This window comes from Azolla caroliniana, unplaced genomic scaffold, assembly GCF_043228905.1.
Source record: "Azolla caroliniana isolate FFs.n. ecotype wild unplaced genomic scaffold, voAzoCaro1.0.p SCAF_18, whole genome shotgun sequence".
Lineage (NCBI taxonomy): Eukaryota > Viridiplantae > Streptophyta > Polypodiopsida > Salviniales > Salviniaceae > Azolla > Azolla caroliniana.
This window is the reverse complement of record NW_028230453.1, coordinates 490,689-505,498: the sequence shown is the minus strand read 5'-3', so window position 1 is coordinate 505,498 and position 14,810 is coordinate 490,689. Positions and strand designations below refer to the sequence as shown.

At 38.2% G+C, this 14,810-nt stretch overlaps 2 protein-coding genes across 2 annotated transcripts; one reads left to right on the top strand and one right to left on the bottom strand.

Moving 5' to 3' along the window:
- Positions 1 to 2,133, top strand: LOC147851929 (metacaspase-4-like). Its single transcript, XM_087334379.1, has 2 exons — positions 1 to 425; positions 1,168 to 2,133. The coding sequence occupies exons 1-2, from the start codon at positions 80 to 82 to the stop codon at positions 1,929 to 1,931; spliced, it is 1,110 nt and encodes a 369-aa protein (XP_087190505.1). The 5' UTR covers positions 1 to 79; the 3' UTR covers positions 1,932 to 2,133.
- An 822-nt stretch (positions 2,134 to 2,955) lies between these two features.
- LOC147851928 (phosphatidylinositol 4-kinase gamma 6-like) lies at positions 2,956 to 7,369 on the bottom strand. Its single transcript, XM_087334376.1, has 3 exons — positions 6,570 to 7,369; positions 5,996 to 6,352; positions 2,956 to 5,288 (listed from the first exon to the last, which is right to left on the bottom strand). Exons 2-3 carry the CDS (start codon positions 6,011 to 6,013, stop codon positions 3,198 to 3,200), a joined length of 2,109 nt encoding a protein of 702 aa, XP_087190502.1. The 5' UTR covers positions 6,014 to 6,352; positions 6,570 to 7,369; the 3' UTR covers positions 2,956 to 3,197.
- Between the last annotated feature and the right edge of the window lie 7,441 nt (positions 7,370 to 14,810).

The window sequence follows — 14,810 nt, the reverse complement described above, 5'->3', positions numbered from 1 at the left end:
TCTAACCATTGGAGAGAGTGAGAGGGAACTTAGATCTAGTAATCTTAAGAGCCAGAGAGAGAGAGAGAGAGAAGACATAATGGCTAAGAGGGCTGTCTTAGTGGGCTGTAACTACCCGGGCACGAAGGCGGAGCTCCAGGGATGTGTGAATGATGTGTGGAACATGCACAAGAGCCTAGTGGACAGGTTCGGATTCTCGGAGGATGACATTACGGTGCTCATTGACACCGATGACAATTACCGGTCTCCGACGGGCGCCAATATCCGGCAGGCCCTCCAAGACCTCATCTCCCAGGCACAACCCGGAGACATCCTCTTCTTCCACTACAGTGGCCATGGCACCCGTGTGCCCGCAGATGCCGATGAGAATGACGAGACGGGCTATGACGAATGCATTGTCCCTTGTGACATGAATCTCATCCACGGTATGTGCGCCCACATGATTGCATTCATTACTAGAAGTTGCTATTGAGTCCAAAGTAGACATGAATCTCATCCATTTTTGCTCTTTCTATGCCTGGCCCTAATATGGGAGAATGGGATTGCATTAGGTGAATTTCATCCATTTGGCCTTGTGGATGATGATCTATGCTTGCCCTTAATATGGGAGAATGGCATGGCATTAGGTGAATTTCATCCATTTGGCCTTGTGGATGATGATCTATGCTTGCCCTTAATATGGGAGAATGGCATGGCATTAGGTGAATCTCATCCATTTTTGCCCTTGTGGATGATGATCTATGCCTGGTCCTAATATAGGAGAATGGGATGCCATTAGCTGAATCTCATCTATTTTGCCCTTGTGGATGATGATCTATGCCTTGCCCTAACATGGGAGAATTGGATGGCATTAGGTGAATCTCATCCATTTTGCCTTGTGGATGATGATCTATGCCTGGCCTTAATATGGGAGAATGGGATGGCATTAGGTCAGCCATAATAGTCTGGGCTCTGGATAGCTATGGTGTTAATATAACAACACTATGTAGAATCCATGGAGAGACTGATATTAGTCTAAACACAAGTAGTATTTTGTTAGGGGGCTAAATCATTAAGGCTTATAATAACAATAATCCCCTATGTGAAAATGGGTCCTTTCTCAGTGTCAAATATTTTGAAAGATCTATCAATGTGTTTCTTATCCCATCTCATGATGATGTACTACAGATGAAGAGTTCCGTTCCTTGGTGGATAAGCTTCCTCCTGATGCCAAACTCACCATAGTCTCGGATTCTTGCCATAGCGGAGGTCTCATCGATCACACAAAGGAGCAAATAGGAGACAGCTTCCAATCATCAGGGGAAGGACATGGAAATGATGAGGATGGGAGTGCAAATAGGGAATGGAGCTATGGCAGAGATGATGTGGAGATACAGAACAAGTCCTTGCCATTGGACACTTTGCTGGATGTGTTGAAAGAAAAGTCCGGGAAAGATGATGTAGGAGTAGGCAACATAAGGACAACTTTGCTTGACTTGTTTGGGGACGATGCGACCTCCACAGTGAAGAAATTCGCGAGATCTCTCATCGGAGGGGATACCAATGAACAAGGAGGAGGTGGGTTTATGGGGTTGGTAGGATCTCTAGCAACACAATTTGTTGACCAAAGATTCGGAGAAGAGCCGAGTGAGGATTATAGTTATGGTCGGCATGAGGATAGTGGGCGCGTGCAGGGCCGAGATATGGGTATCCTTGTGAGTGGGTGCCAGAGTAGCCAAACATCCGCAGATGCCCGCCCTGGCGATGGTGGTGCTTATGGTGCTCTTAGTAATGCTATCCAAATTACCATTGGCTCGGCCCCTCCTGATGAACCAATCACGAATCGCCAACTCGTCACACAAGTTCGTAAGCTCCTCACCTCACAAGGCTTCACTCAACAACCCGGTCTCTATTGTACCGATGGAAATGCTGATGCTCCCTTTATTTGTTAGTTAGCTAGTATCAACTCTCTCCTTGTTTTGAACCTCAAATAACATGAGTGGTGTACACTAGTTTTCATTTTATGCTTTATGTGTCACCATATCATTAATAAGCTACCCATATCATTGGTAAGGGATTGTATTCTTAATTGGTGGTGTTGTCCTTGTTAGCCAGTTGTGTTTCTTATCAACCCCAGATCGAAGGTTGGTTGCATAGATATCTTAGAAATAACAAAATCCATGCATACACACCCAAGCATAAAAGTTGCAAGATCTTGTTGCTAGTGCTCTACGTGTCACTAGATTGTTAATATGCTACACATCATTGGTCAGAGATTGTATTCTTGGTTGGTGTTGTCCTTGTATATCAAGTAGTGCTCCTCAACTACAAGATTTAGAGGACATAATGCAAAGATAGACGTTAAACAATTATGGTTACAATGAAATCGTCAAACTGATCATTGCCAAAAGTTCACTTTCTAAGCAGATCTCAAAATATCTGATAAATAATTGCATGAAGTATATCCCCACCCCCTCAATACACAAAGATATTATCATTTCTGTGACGATGCAAGAACACCCCTTCAGAACTCTACACTGACCCACATTTGATGTAGTTCAAGTTCTTATTCGTGCCAAGCATTCAAAATATTTATACTCCAATCCAATAGGAATACCAGTTAGCATATCTTGTACTTTCTGCCATTTTCATTTTCAATTGGACTCTCTTTGAGCTTTCACTGTTCATCATGTCAGAAATGTCTAAAATGAGCTTTCACAATGCATTGTGCATTGTGTCCTGAATGTCTTTGAGTTTTCACTGTTCATCATGTCAGAAATGTCTAAAATGAGCTTTCACAACGCATTGTGCATTGTGTCCTGAATGTCTTTCAGACGGGCACAAACTTTGTCAGTGTTCCATTATCCAATTATAATTCCAAACTTCACTACCTTAAATGGATAACTCTTGAGTTGTTTCAATTTAAGCCTCACCGAGCGAAACATGTATAATATTTTTCCACATTGCCATAGAATAAGACACAACAAACCAATAATGTACATGTTACAAGAAAAAACAGAGGAGTTTGTTTACAAGCCCATCCATCCTTCAATGGAGAGGAAAACTCAGAAAGAACTGTCAATAAAAGAATTTACAATTTTACAAGAGGTATATAAGCTCAATTTCTACACAAACATAATCAAGCCCAAACTACTTCCTCAGAAGCATTATCTTGGAGACTCACTAGAAACACTTAAATGAGAAACTGTGGCACAAGATCAAAACTGACAAGAGGTCCCAAGTCTCTGCCTACTGAAATTCACATTCTGATTACTCCTAGATTCCAGAGCTTCTTCCAAAACACTATTGAAACAGTTCAAAAAACACGTCCACTCTTCATCACTCATGTCCCCAAGAGAAAATTGATTTGCATTACCTGCAGAGAAGCCTTTCCCATTCATCTTGGGTGCTGGTGTCAGAGGAACATCCTTGAACAGATTTTTCTTTCTACCACCATAGTTTCCATACATGGGCTTATGGTGATTCAAACTGATGCTTCTGTAACACATGGGTCTGGATGACTGAGGATATTGCTTCATCCTGGGACTACCAAATGGTTGATGTCCACTAACATGCCACATATTTCGTGGGGATCCTAAGGAAAGCCTCTTGTTCAAACAACTAGATTTCAAAGTTGAAACTGCTTTGTTTGCCAATAATAGCCCATCTTCATCCAAAGGAGGGAGAGTTTCATGCCGCTCTCTAGAAGTAGGCAACCCTCTTGCATTAGGCAAGGTTAAAATCGGTACTTGGTCCACACAACTTCCATCTCCAAAACAACCTTCACCTAGCTCACTTTCTTCTTCTTCATCCATCTCAAACTGCTCAGCTAGCTCATCGTTCTCATCTCCGAAAGAAATCTCCGAGAGTACATCATCTACACCACTGTCACTCTGCATTGATGCTCTTTTTGCTTGCAAGCAAATCAGTTCAAATTGGCTTGCCTCTTCAATAACATCCTTACTCATCATCTCCCCTATCTGCCCAAGGCAAAGGCCAGCCGCAGCTGCTTTCTTCAAAACAGATGTAGAAATAATGAGCATTCTATGGCACGCCTCTCTCAGCATAGGAAGCTCTGCCCGAAGCATTTCTGCATCTTTAATCTCATCCAACTTAGCTATGTATTCAAGCTCCTCTTCTGAAAAGGGCACAGAAGACTGTGGCCAGTGAAGCCACTCAAAGTAAGGGTCCTCTAATCCTTCAGGTAAACAGAGCCCATGGTCTATAGGTATAAGCTCTACAGTTTCATTTACATGAAGATTAGAACGACTCCAAGCAGGTTGGCACTCATTAGAAATTTTTTTCCGAACCAGAATATTCCCAGCATGCCTATCTGTATTGAAAATCCTTACGTCCAGAATACCAATCTTGTGAACAGATGACACAGAAAAGCAGGAAGTACCATGATCACTCGCATCATAATCATGAGACACAAATGCCTGACACGAGGCTAACTTTGAAACAGGAGAAGAACAGGAAGCCTTTCCATAGTCTCGATGAACACTTGTGTTAGCATTAACATGAAGGATATGGTGTGAGACCTTCACCAACACTGTAGGAGGAACACCCGCGAAATTTTCATGATCAAGAAGGTATGCAGCAACCTCTCTCACTCCAGTTTCACCAACTCTAACTGCTCTCTTAAGACCAGGTTGACCCAATGTTTTTCCAGTAAATCCTTTGGGATTATTGGGTGCAAAGGGTTCTTCATCAGTAGGCTTGATGACCGCTACACTATCTCCTCTACAATTCCTAAAGTAATAAGCTCCTCCAAGACCTCCACTCACAGCTATCGGTTCAACCCCACATTCCAAGGCTTTCACAACATCCTTCATTATTCTTTTCATTCTCGGGCAGCATCGAAGACCTCCAACCACTTCAAAAGGCCGACTGTAATCCATTAGCTCCTGTGTATTTGATTGATTGAAGAAACAAGGTGTCGATTGACTCCTCTGTAACTCTCTAGTGAGGAGGAGAGGGGAGTCATTTCTTACCTCACTCAAATCACTCTTAAGAACAGTATCACCCAAGATAAGAGAGGATTGTTCTGAAGACACATTGAGGATAGTTTGCATCTTTTTCTTTACAGTTTGCACATTGTCTGTCCTATCTAGCTCGATTCCGTGAACACTTCCAGTGTCTGTCTGTACAAATATACGTCGACACGCAGATGGTTTACAATGAAACCCATCTGATTCCATCTTTCTACCATCTGGAATCGGGAGAGGAAATCGAGTCTTAACTGAGCTGCTAACACTTGGAGGCATATCTTCCAAACTAGCAAAATATCTCTCAGCACGCCACCAAGCCTGTAACACAATGCATATCAGTGAGATAAATTTCTGCTAAACTTCCGTCTTTCCTACTGCTTCAGCCTCTGCAACCACCATCCCTCTCATGTCAAGATTTGTAGATCCAACATAGTTTAATATAGTTATTTATTTAGTTGCATTCCACAATTCTATATTTTCTTTGTTTTATGTTTTTGGAGATTCAACACTTCTGATCTTCGAATACCAAATAGGTGTGGGAAAAACAAGGGGGTTTTGTAAAATCTCCATATATCAATGTAGTAAAAGTCTGTCCCCTTGCACACGAATGTCTTTCCTTTTAGGCTTTATATATGTGGATCCAATACAGTTTCAAATATATCTCTGTAATAGAAATCTACCACCATGGTTATCAATTATTTTCAAGGGAGTAATGTGTTTTGCAGAAAATCCTTCACCAATTGCATGCAAAGCAAGAGTACAGTCCATAAGCTCACAAGTTTTTAGCTTCAAAAAGCAATATCTGCCTATTCACATAATTTAGCAATCATGTGCACCCTCTCTACTCTCCATATATCATTCTGTAATGACATCTATAATATATTGTATTTCATTACTGTTCATATATATATATATATATATGAATACTGCACACTGGCCATGGTCTACAAACATGAAGGGCAGAAATTTTTTACCCTTAAATATTACAAACAGAAAAGCTCTTCATTTTCAAATGAATACTTTACCTTGACGTCTGAGGACATTATTATAACATACAATTTACATCTTCAGCCAAGATGAAGAAAAAGCTAACTCAGCTTAGCTTAGTCCAGATCAACCTCTGTAAATAGATCGCTCAATTCCTGCACCGGGATTGAGCACCTTATTAGAAATAAGTGCATTATCTTGCAGCCTTTGTTCAATTAGAAGCCAGCCCATACATGTTGTATATGCTTCTATAACCAATATTCTTCGACATTGTTAGACAGAATATTTTCCAGTCTTACTTCAGATTCAAGACACTGCGTGGTGCAGATCTGGATCTGAAGTGTGAAACTGAAGAATATATTTGATTCGGTTAACTCAAGATCCAGCCTTGACACCTAAAGAATACAGTCAAAAGAAACAAATAACCAAACTAACATAAATTCGCAAGTATAAGGGTGAATTAAAAATTAAAGAGAATGCTTCATGCAATGTCAAGGCAGATTACGTAGAAGAATGATATGCACAATCTCAGAAATTTTACATTTCATTGATGTATAGAAAGTAAAATAAGATTCTCGATCATCATGAAGAAGATTGATAAAATACACTCACAATTTCAATACGGTTTCAAAGCCATGTTTTTTATACTCGATGAAAAGGACGACTCTTCGGAAGGGATGATGATGATGAAGAAGAAGAAGAAGAACCAGAGAAATGGGGTGCTCACAGTTTGAAGAGCTCGATCCCAAAACTACTTTCTGTTATGAAAACCCTCTGTCAGACTTAAACACAGTGAAGAAAGATATTTAGATCTTGAGCGGTATCTACCTCATAATAAAACGGTGTCACTAAAAAAACTGTACATTAAACCCTAGGAATCAACAAAGCTCTGCAATTCCTTCACTTTTCACTACGAATTTCCATAGATTTCTTTTCGAGCCCTAGATTTCAATGCTTGATTTTAACTCGTATCTCCTAGGATTGATTGCCTCTTCTTTTCTGCTAAACCCTAGTTTCCCTGCCCTTTCGATTTTTTCTTATAAACCCTAGACTTCATTCGCTCCATATCTTAAGTGCAAAACACTGGATCTCTTCACTCCCATCTCTGCTAAACCCTACGGTTCAGTCCTTCACTTTGTCTCCTCTCTGTTCTTCTGCTCAACCATCCTAGGATTCATTCGTTTCTTCATGTGTTCATCTAAACCCAGGCCCTGGATTTCAATCCTCAGTGTCATCGATCTCTAGATGAAGAAGTCCCTGGATTTGTTCCTTATTCTCTGGAAAACCCTAGACTTTCCCCGCCCCCATTTAGCTCTGCTAAACCCTAGATTTAAGCAAAGGTCTATTGTTAGGGTTCAAAACAACCAACAAATTCCCGTGATTCAGCAGAGAGAGAATCATGCTTCTCTCCTCTTCTCAGTCTTCATTTGCACAACAAAAAGGAAGAAAGAGAGAGACCTAACCCCCGATCGAGTCCCACCCTACACGTGTACATCAAAATCAAGCAAGGAAAAAAAAAAAAAAAAAAAAGCTTCGGTAGTGTCTGTCTGGGTCCTCCCTCCTGGTCATGGAGTAGTGTCTATCTGGGTCCTCCCTCCTGGTCATGGCCTCTTTGTCTCATTCATCATGCGAAAGAAGATTCATCGACAGACATCGATATTTATCCAGAGAAAGGAAGACTCAAGAGACAATCGGTGTCAATGTCAATGTCTGTGCCTGATGTGTTATGTTTGTGTCTATGTCTATGTCTGTTGTGTGTGTTTGTGTGTCTCGGGACATTTGTTAGTGTTTGGAGAACGATCCGGTGCCAAAGAGTGCTAGTGTCCGGAGAAAGACTCGTCCATGCCCCTTGCTGATATCGTCGATTGTCCTGGTGCTCGTACTAGTAGTTGTGTCCACTATCAATGATAAAAAGGTTTGTCGGCTTTTGTGCCTTTCTATGGCCGGTGAAGAGACTTAGTTCAAATGAGCTATCTTCGAACACAAATCTAGGTTTTGACACTTGAGCCAACGTGATTGGTTTGCAAGATGTGTGCGGTAGACATCTACGAAGATGGATGTGAATTTGTTATGTTTAGGGCTTAGATCATCCTGAGCTAATGTCGTTTGGAAATCGGAATCGATGTGAAGCAAACATTATTGATTTATGTGAAAGGCAAGTTGGTACCTACAAAAGGCACGACAATATGATTACAAGATTTATGAGATGCAAGGAGGCGATTGGGTTTTCATTGCATGTGAATATGTACCACCTTTGATTTTGTATTTTAGTTGAGCCGGAGCATCATTATTGGTCTCGACTCTCACCTAGTTGTTTGATTCACTTGTTTCTCATCTACACATGTATCATTGAATGTGTTGTGAGCTTGTTTGTGGGAGTTGGTTCAAATGAGGGTTTGGAGTCTGCATGTTTGCCTAAAATAAAAAACCTTGCAATTAACAAAGTGTAACTAGATGATGCCAGAATGGACGATCTCCCACGACATTGTGCCCATCAAATTTAAAATTTCATCATATTTATGTTCAAAAGTCCAATCAATTTGCATACCCTAGTTGCGTATTTGGCCATACTTGCAATATTTTTTCAATTGGGGCACCAAATTGTCACTTAATTCAAATGTAATTCTTGTCTAAGGGGGTTGATCGAATTGGAAACCTAAACTTCAATCAATTAGACTTTGGAGATAATTCTAGGATGGGTGACCTCCTATGTTCTCTTCAATGAAGTTTAATAGTTTGGTTATCTTGGTTGCATACATACCCCCAACCAAACGTGCAAATCGTGGTAATGCTTGAAAGTTGTGGATTGCTTCAAATTAGAATTTGAAGCTTGGGTAAATGAACCAAGTTCCTTATTTTCACGATCATGGTCCCCATAAAATGTCATTTTTACTATGAGCCTCGTGGTGGAAGAGCTATAATTGCTAGAAGTAGAATAAGGAGAGAACTTTAACTTCAAAGGTAAAATATACCCACAACAGTTTTCTACAATTTTCAAGATTGACATGTATAATGTTTTGTAATTTTTGTTATTCATTGGTTAACATGTAAATATAAGTACTTTTTATTTATTGATACTACTTGGTCATTGGTCATTGGTTATGATTGAATCACCTTGAAGTAGATGTGATTATGTCTCCATCTCTCATTGTAGCATGGCATATTAATTAGTGCCACATGGAACTGATTTTCAAGGTTTTTTATTCACAACTTTAGAAATTGAACAGGTTCAATGAATTGTGTATGGCGTTATAGTGAGCTCCATATTTATGAGTCCACCTTGCTTTGTTTTGTACCAATTAATATACATAAATACACATATGAAGCATGCACGACGATGACTTTAGACATAAATAATGAAGACTTACCTCATAAGGTAGAAATCCTACTCATTTGCATGTTTTGCCTCGTTATACAAACAAATGTGTATGTAGAGATGAACAAGGTACATTGCTATATGAACACTGTCTAATCCTTGGGCCCACTTATATTTCTTGCCTCATTGTAGGGATGCACTATATTATTTGCGCATCCTTTTTATTCTTGAGCTTGTGTAGCATCTAGTTTCATTGGGTTTACAATATCACGTTGAATATGTAATCTAGTGAAAATAGTCATTTTAGTGATTGACATCGTAATGGAGCCTTGTTTAGATCGAAACCCAATAAAGTTTTTAAATTTGGTGTATTCAATGAAATCATGATCATGTTAATTTGTTTTATAACGATTGATAGGGCTTGAATGTGGTTCGTAAATTGGTCACCATATTTTTTTGATAGCCAACAATTGCAATGATTGAGACATTTATGAGTAGTTTCACACTTGGTTTGGATTAATGATCAATAGATTGCGTAAACTTGGAAAACAAATTCGAATGACACTCTTAAGTGATTTAGCATTAGGGTCAATAATAATGAGAAATAGAAAATCAAGATAGAAATAATAAGCTAGCGAGGCTGATGATGACATGTAGCAATGGACTTGGACATGTTTCCCTATTAGATACTGCAAAACAGGTTGCACATAATCTTTCATGTTACATGCACCATGACTTTACTAGGTACAACCTAACAATGTCCAATTACGATGTCTTTGCATTTACCCCATTAACATTCACGTGTATCCGATTGTCAATTGGCACCTTATCATTGATAGCTTGACATGCACATGTGTAGGGTCACATGAATGGGAATACGGTGTCACGATTCACTTGGACAAATAGGATGATATTGAAAAGTGACGTCAATTGTAGCGTCAAGTCATTATAAAAACATCCAAGCATTGTGTTTGTCGTTCCAAAAGAAATTGACAAAAACAATGATTACAAAAACCCGAAGATGAAGGCCATTGCTTTTCTCTTCACATCCTTTGTCACTCCATAAGACAAGTGTCGAAAGTAATCTCAAAGTTACTCCTCATATGAAGGGTAATATACTAGAAAATTATCAACCCTCGCTGCTTTTTTTAAATATATCCTAATGTCGCTATTGTGAAAGTCTCTCAAGTAAATTTTATTTTTTACAAGGAGACAAGAGATCAAAGTTATTACAAAATCTAACCATATTGATTAATAAAGTTTTTTATGCATTAATCACATTGATGAGGCCCTATTACGATAAAATAATGGATTTATTTGCGGGGATTAGTAGAGATTGAGTATAAAGTGATAATATGTTTTTGAAGGGCAAATGGAGATTAGGAATCCCTGGAAAAGAAATATCAACAAAGACTCAGAATGGCTACCACCGGGTAGTTTGTAATTATAGGATAGATTGAACACAAGATTACATAAGGTCAAGCCTAAGTTAGAGGAATTAGGGCCATACTAAACTCCATGACAATAAATTCAAAATCAATGTGGATAATTGCAAGAATGGATTGATGGTATATGAAGTTACCATGTCTTCCAATATAATCTCCAGTGGGATTCAATGCGATTTTAACAGTAGTAGATTGATATACGAAGATGTACTAAGGAAATCTCTAGTGAAGAAACCGCCGAAATTGTCATGCGTGAAGTATGCCGGCATCATACTATGAACTATGCGTACCATGTGTGCATTCGTGTTCGAGAATGATTCAATCATTCGAGAAGGGTAAACACCCTTGAAGAATGATAAATACCATACTTTTGGATAAATTATTTACTATAAGGTAAATATTTTTTCAAGGTAAATATTTTTTTTTAAATTGCAAAAAAAAACATTACCTTCTTAATAACAGAAATTACAACAAAATTACAACAAACTTACAGAAATTATAGAGAAATTACAAAAATTACAAAAATTATAGAAATTACAAAAATTACAACAATATTACAAAAATTACAGAAATTACAACAAAATTACAACAAAATTGCAGAAATTACGAAAAAATTACAAAAATTAGTGAAAATTTACAGAAAGTAATGGCCGGGAGAAGATGTGGTCATTGACTCACTATTGACTAGTGTGCACGATGCAAGCAGTTGATCGTTCAAGGAAAAGGGGGAAAAGGGGAGGAGAGCAGAGCGTAGTGTTGATGTGCAGAGGAAAAGGGGGGGGGGAAGAGGTAAAAAACCAAAAAAAAAGGGGGAAAACACACACACGAATATTTGAATATCATTCGTGTTCGTTTTCCAACGTAGGAAAATGAATGATATAGTAGACGAACACGAATTTTACGTACTATGGTCGGCATCATGGCCTTCCTAATAATATCATCAACGACCGTGGACCCCAATTTGTCTCGAAATTCTAGAAGTAGCTTTTTTAAATGCTCAAGGTCACTTGTAACCTCTCCTCCGGCTACCACCCGCAAACCGACGGCCAAGCAGAATGAACAAATCAAACGTTGGAGCAGTATCTTTGGTGCTTTCTAAGCTATCATCAGGATGATTGGGCGGATATTCTCCACTTCGCCGAATTTGCCTATAATAACTCTATCCACTCATCGACTAAAATTATGTCATTTTATGCTTATACGGGTTGTCACCCCTGGTGGTGTGTATTTGAAACCCCAGAGTTACCCACAAATCCTTGCGTAGAGGATCGTTTGGAGCGATTACACAATTACAACCTGATTTATCTACTCATCTACCGCAAGCTCAACAAACACACAAGGTTTACGTGGATCGTCATCGACTTCCATCCAGTTTTAACATTGGAGATCGGGTATAGCTACTACGATGACACATCAAGACTACTTGCCCATGCGAGAAGTTAGATTATCGACGATTAGGTCCTTTTCGTATTATCGGAATGATTAATGATGTCGCTTTTCGTCTCGATCTACTCCCGCAACTTTGCATACATCCGATGTTCTCCTCGAACCCTATAAAGACAACACCATCTTAGGACGTATTCCACAACCTCCACCCCCGATCGAACTTAAAAATGGACCTGAGTACGAGGTTGCCGCCATCCTCGATTCCAAGATTATTCACAACAAGCTCCACTATTTAGTCGATTGGCTAGGATATAGTCCCAGCGAGTGTACTTGGGAACCAATAGAGAATGTGACCAATGTTCGTGCTCTTCTTGAAGACTTCCATTGTCAATATCCAGATAAACCAGGTCCTCAATCCAAAACGACTCGTGACACTCATCGTTTTAAAAGGGGGATAGTGTCATGATATGACAAGACTCAAACCCACGACCTTATATTACATGGGTCGAGCTCTTGACCATTACAATATCTATTATAATACGTAAAATATTATTTTTACTTAAGTTTTACTATAGAAAATTAATGTATATTCCAGATTTCTCTAGAACATTCTAGAAGCTTCAGGACTACTTCGGAGAACACTATAAAAGGAGGCACAAGGCATTATTTCGAACCAAATCGGTTCAACGCTAGTCTTAAGCCTCCTAGCCTTCCTTGTATATTCTTCTCACATAATATATCCCTGTCATCATCATTTTCTCTCCCTCGATTTCTCACTCTCTCTCTCTCTCTCTCTCTCTCTCTCTCCTTCTCTCGAGTGTTCTACACCCTCTATTCCTCTTAGTACTAATATTCCTCTCTTAGTACTAATTTCTTCTATGTCTCAATACTATTCTTGACAGTAAGATTTACTCCAATGCTACAAATAAAGAATGATCTTAACCAATTATTATTGTATAGATGGAAGGAACTCCATTGTTTTTTGTTGTAACATTGTTGTATTTTATGTATTGCAATGTTGTGTTGATTAAACATGAAAACTCCATCATTTTCTGCATGTTATTGTTGTGTTTTGATGAATCTAGACCTTCCATGACATTGCAAAGCTTGATTAAACCGTTTTAGTGATATATTATGAATCAACAAGCTTAATAGCATGGGCAATCGCTATTTTTTTCTGAATTAACGAACCTCAAAACTCCTGTTTTAGTAGCATATATGTTTTAAGTGAAAACTCCATAGCATTTATTTTTTATATTTTTATTAATTTGAAGTTCCATGATTTTGGATTGGAACTTGGAGTTCTCTCTTTTTCTGCATCATTTATTGACACAAAGGGTTTAATTAATGGGAACATGTAATTTTACGGAAGTGAAAGATATGACTCAAGCGATATTCATACAATGGAAGCATTTTCTATGGTCGAGTTATCGTCTCAAAGAGTGGCTTTTTTTTTTTGTTTCTAAACAATATATCCTTCCATTAGTTTTAAAAAGCATATCATATACAAAATATAGTCCACTTATTTTACCAAAATGAGAGATGATTAGGAGATATATAGCCTCCACTATGTGACTTTCAACATACATGCTTAACATTTGTGCATATGAGAGATGATCGAAGAGTAGCCTATTTAAGTAGATTTTGTCTCGATTAGGACTTTGGTAATCTCAACCAAGTATTTGATGTCAATCATTAAACTTTGAGAATTAGGGCGTTCTAAATTTAATTGTATGGTTTAGCTTGGCTTTATAAGTATCAAAACGTTGTTTTAGTAGCATAACGTTGATAAGTATCAAAACTCGTAACATTCAAATTATGTGTGCAGTTAGCTTTCATATATCTTGTAGACATAAAAGTTGACTATCATCATCTTGTTGGCCCATGTTTCAAACATGCATCGTGAGAAGATTAGAAGTTTAGTTGGTGGTGGATTTGCCATCACTTATGTGGCACAAATGGTGTTGTGTAAAACATGGATAGACAATTGCACCTTCCATTCTATGTGAAAGTATTTCTTTGGCATGCATCAATGAGTCGGGTTGCTTATAGTAGCGCCTTTAAATCATTGACACATCTTGGATAACATGTCTTTTCTACACGGTTATTATAAGAAGATGCAAAGTATAAATTCTTTACATGCACAATTACTAAAGCCATTATGGATCTTGTGTTATGAGTCATGACTTTGGACATTGTTAATTCAAAAGATTTTGTCCCCTCTTTTAGTGGATTTTTTGCTCAACAATCCAAGAAGCAATGGGTACGGTTTTGGCTCAAACCGAACCGAACCATTAAGCCATGGTTTAACGGTTTATTGGTTCCCAAAAATTATAATGGTTTGGTTTGGATTTTTGATAAACGGTTCAATTTCGGTTCTAAAACTCGGGTTTATAGGTTTTTGATTAACTTTTGTTTTACCTTAATAGTTTATTGATTTAATGGTTTAATGAATGGTTTTTTATTAATTTAATACATTTAACTTAAATGCTTATTTAATTTAATGTATTTTGTTTATTTAGATGTTTAATTAGTTTAATTTAAGTGGTTAGGTTAAAAAAATTTATTAAACGGTTTGGTTTCAATATTTCGAGTTCATAAACGGTTTGGGAAGTTTTTTTAATTATCATGTTGTTTCCCCATTTCTGTTTTATAAAAAGAAGGGCTTAAATGGAGAAGTACAGATTTTTTAAACCCGCTCAAAAA

Coding starts and splice junctions, on each gene's coding strand:
- LOC147851929 (XM_087334379.1), top strand. CDS start 80: ATGGCTAAGAGGGCTGTCTTAGTGGGCTGTAACTACCCGGGCACGAAG. Junction 426..1,167: donor TGACATGAATCTCATCCACG/GTATGTGCGCCC, acceptor GATGTACTACAG/ATGAAGAGTTCCGTTCCTTG.